General features: G+C 32.7%; 1 protein-coding gene across 1 annotated transcript; it reads left to right on the top strand.

Moving 5' to 3' along the window:
- The first annotated feature begins 1,732 nt into the window (after nucleotides 1-1,732).
- Nucleotides 1,733-2,698, top strand: LOC110643455 (uncharacterized). Its single transcript, XM_021795829.2, has one exon. It carries the CDS (start codon nucleotides 1,733-1,735, stop codon nucleotides 2,696-2,698), a length of 966 nt encoding a protein of 321 aa, XP_021651521.2.
- Nucleotides 2,699-3,267: the final 569 nt, after the last annotated feature.

Below are 3,267 nucleotides of genomic sequence, written 5' to 3'. Positions count from 1 at the left end.
AATGAGTTAGGCTTGAACTCAATTCATTTAAATTATAAACAAGTTAAATTAAAAAAAAAAATACATATTAAAAAGTTATCATAGAGACTTCAATAAAATTTATATTTAATTATAGTATCATTAAGACTAGATTTTATTGCTCTTTACACTCACATAAATATGAAATTTTCATAAAAAATTTAATTGCAAATAATTATATTTTTTAAAATAGTTTTATATTGATTACATCTAATTTTAAATAATAACATAATATTTGATTATATATTATTTTTATTCAAAGCATATTTATTATCTAGTATTTTAATTTTATTTATATAAAAATTAACTTAATTTAAAAATAAAAAAATTGTAAAGAACTTGATATGATCATAATTTTTAAATAATATATTATTTGTGGCATTACCATAAATAAAATAAATATATTTACAATAGCATCAAATTCAATAACTAATTTATTTATTATTATTTTTTTTTTGGAAATAGGCAACTCAGGATATATTTAACGATATTCATTGGAAGTCTATAAATGAGTCCAATCACTAACTTGCAATACAAGTTCTCTCATAAACTTATAAACAAGCCTACATATAATATTGTTTATGAATCTGTTTAACAAATTATTTGCGGGTCAGCTCGCAAGCTTTAACAAGCTAAATGTTTTATGCATAACTCGAGTTAGTTTACATCCCTAAAATTATAAATGTACTAATAATTTTGGCTCTCCCCGTATTACTTAATGATAGATTTTTTTTTAAAAAAAAATTTTGATGCGCCGCCCTTTTTCTAGCTAGCACCTAATATCTACATCTATTGCAATTAAATTAATTGTGTTGATCATATATACGAACTAATTAATTGCTGCCTAATGGAAGTATAAGATTTCCTTCCTTTTTTATATAGTCCATTAATTATAGACTTGCATGTATTTATTTATTTATTTTCTACTCATATTCTTGATTAGGAAAAAAAAATAATGGCTGATTCAAGTAAAAAGAAAATAAAAATCCAAATTGCAAATTTAATACCAATTCGTATCTAACTTATTTTCCAACTATATCATTTATAAAACCCACCTTATTATAATATACATCAAATTAATAGCTGTAACGAAACTATTCTAATCATAATTTGGTCTTAAGATGAGGTAGAAATCTTTTTAAATATGCGTATGCCAGATCTAATATTTTCTGTCGAAATACGAAATATCATAAATAACATCTAACCGCTGAGTTTTTGTTTTTGTTTTTTTTTTTTTTTTCCCTTATTTTCCCTAAGTCAATTCAGTTAATACTATAAGGAAATAAAAATAACCTTAACATAACCGCTTGCTGTCCCGAAAACAAAGCAGCCATCTCATCAACAACACCACAAACCCTATTTGCCTTTTGTTTTCTCTCTCTACCCGTACCATTTTCTCTCTCTAGCTTCCTCTCTCTAGCTTCCTCTCTCTCTCAACCAAAAGCCTTTTCCAGCTGTGCACTTGCCAGGTTTCCCCGCCGGTTGGGAATTGGGGAGAGAAACTTACCTGTCTCTTCTCTCCCCATCCCCTTCCGACCACCCATGTCATTTCTTCTCCACTTTGATGCATTTTCCACTTCTTTACCTCAGGCCACCACCATTTCTACAGCCATCACCACCACCATTTCATGTAATCACTTTTTATACTCTCCATCATTGTCACTATCATTATCGTTGCCATCATCAACACCATATCTTATAGCAATTACATGCCATGTCCGACATTCCTTTTACTTCATTTTTTAATTCCCTCTTAGATTCATCCACCCTCTGTTGTATAAGCGGTATCCTCCTCCTGTCTCTCATTTCTCTTGCTTTCGTTTTTCATCTCCGTCTCAAATCACGCAGTGCACATCATTTGCAGAGGTTCAATTCTCTATGGACGGTTCGCTTCCTTCTGGTCTCCTTTATCACCCTTTGGGCCTTCAATGAACTCCTTCGCTTGTCCTTCTTCCGTCGAAAATATCTCTTTCCTTTCATGCCTTCCCTCACCCTAACGAGGCAAGCCTGCTTTTGCAAAATCCACATTGTCTTCTCTTTAGGGGTTTTTGAGCCTGGTTTTCTTGTAACCCAACTTTTTCTGGTTAACGTATCAATACAGAAAAAAATACCACATGGCTCATGGGCTATAGTCTTCGTCTTGGCTAACTGTTTTCCTGTACTTTTCTTGCAAGTTCTGCTCATTTTTTTTTCTAGATTGCAGCTACCATTGCCGGAGATTTTTCTTAGAACTTCAGTGGTTTCAAAAAGGGACGAAGTGTTATTGTGTGAATACCCGTTAGTGAGTTCTATCATATTTGGTGCTTTTGGGATCTGGTATTTGATGGGCTTCTCATTATCATGCTTCAAGGTGGTTAACGTTGTCATCAACAAGGGGCTAAGGATTCGAATTTTTGCTTTAGCTTTCGCTGTTCTGATAATGTTACCATTAAAAATTCTCTTTCTTTGCTTATCGATATTATGGGAGCCGGAGGAGACCCTCTATGCTGCCTTTGCATTCCTTGTGTTCGGAACCACACTAGTAATTGCAGCCGTAGGGGAGGGGATTTTGGTAATTAAACCCGTTGTTGATTCGTTGGCTGCCGGAGAAGATGCTCCTCTAGCGTGTCCTCCTTGCGAGCAGATGGTGTCGGAGGAGCGCCAAAGACAAATATTGGATGAGGCAAGAGTTCGAGTATGAAATGATGGGAACATAGTTGCCATTTCATTGGTTGTTAGAGGGCTTTCCAGTCAATCACCTTTTGCACGTCGGATCACAGGGCACGATTCGGTTTCCATTGGAGAATCCAAAGAGAGAAAAAATTGCAAAAAACAACGGGGCTTGGGTTGGCCTTCTTGTTTGGTACTTACATGGCTTTGCCCTCTCTGTAATGGTACACCATTTTTGTTTTTATAATTTTTCTTTTTCATTCATTTTTCTTGGTTCAAATTTCATTTACAAATCGGAAAAAGGTTAAAAAAATGGAGTGAGCACCTCACCATGCATTAAATTCATTTTTTTTATGAGCAATTAAAATTATTATTATTATTATTATTATTATTATTATTATTATTATTATTAAAGAAAACAAAGATTGTACTCCTATATTAAAAGATAATAACACTCATAACCATGACAACTAATCCAATATAGTTTTTCTTGCTTTTTGAAAGAGGCATTAGTTGTTTCTAGTTACAAGCTATGGTGATCATATTGTTTAAATTCACTAAAATTTGTAGTAAGTTCTATCGTTAACATTCAATAACCAA

This window comes from Hevea brasiliensis, chromosome 2, assembly GCF_030052815.1.
Source record: "Hevea brasiliensis isolate MT/VB/25A 57/8 chromosome 2, ASM3005281v1, whole genome shotgun sequence".
Lineage (NCBI taxonomy): Eukaryota > Viridiplantae > Streptophyta > Magnoliopsida > Malpighiales > Euphorbiaceae > Hevea > Hevea brasiliensis.
This window is presented reverse-complemented; position numbering and strand designations above follow the sequence as displayed.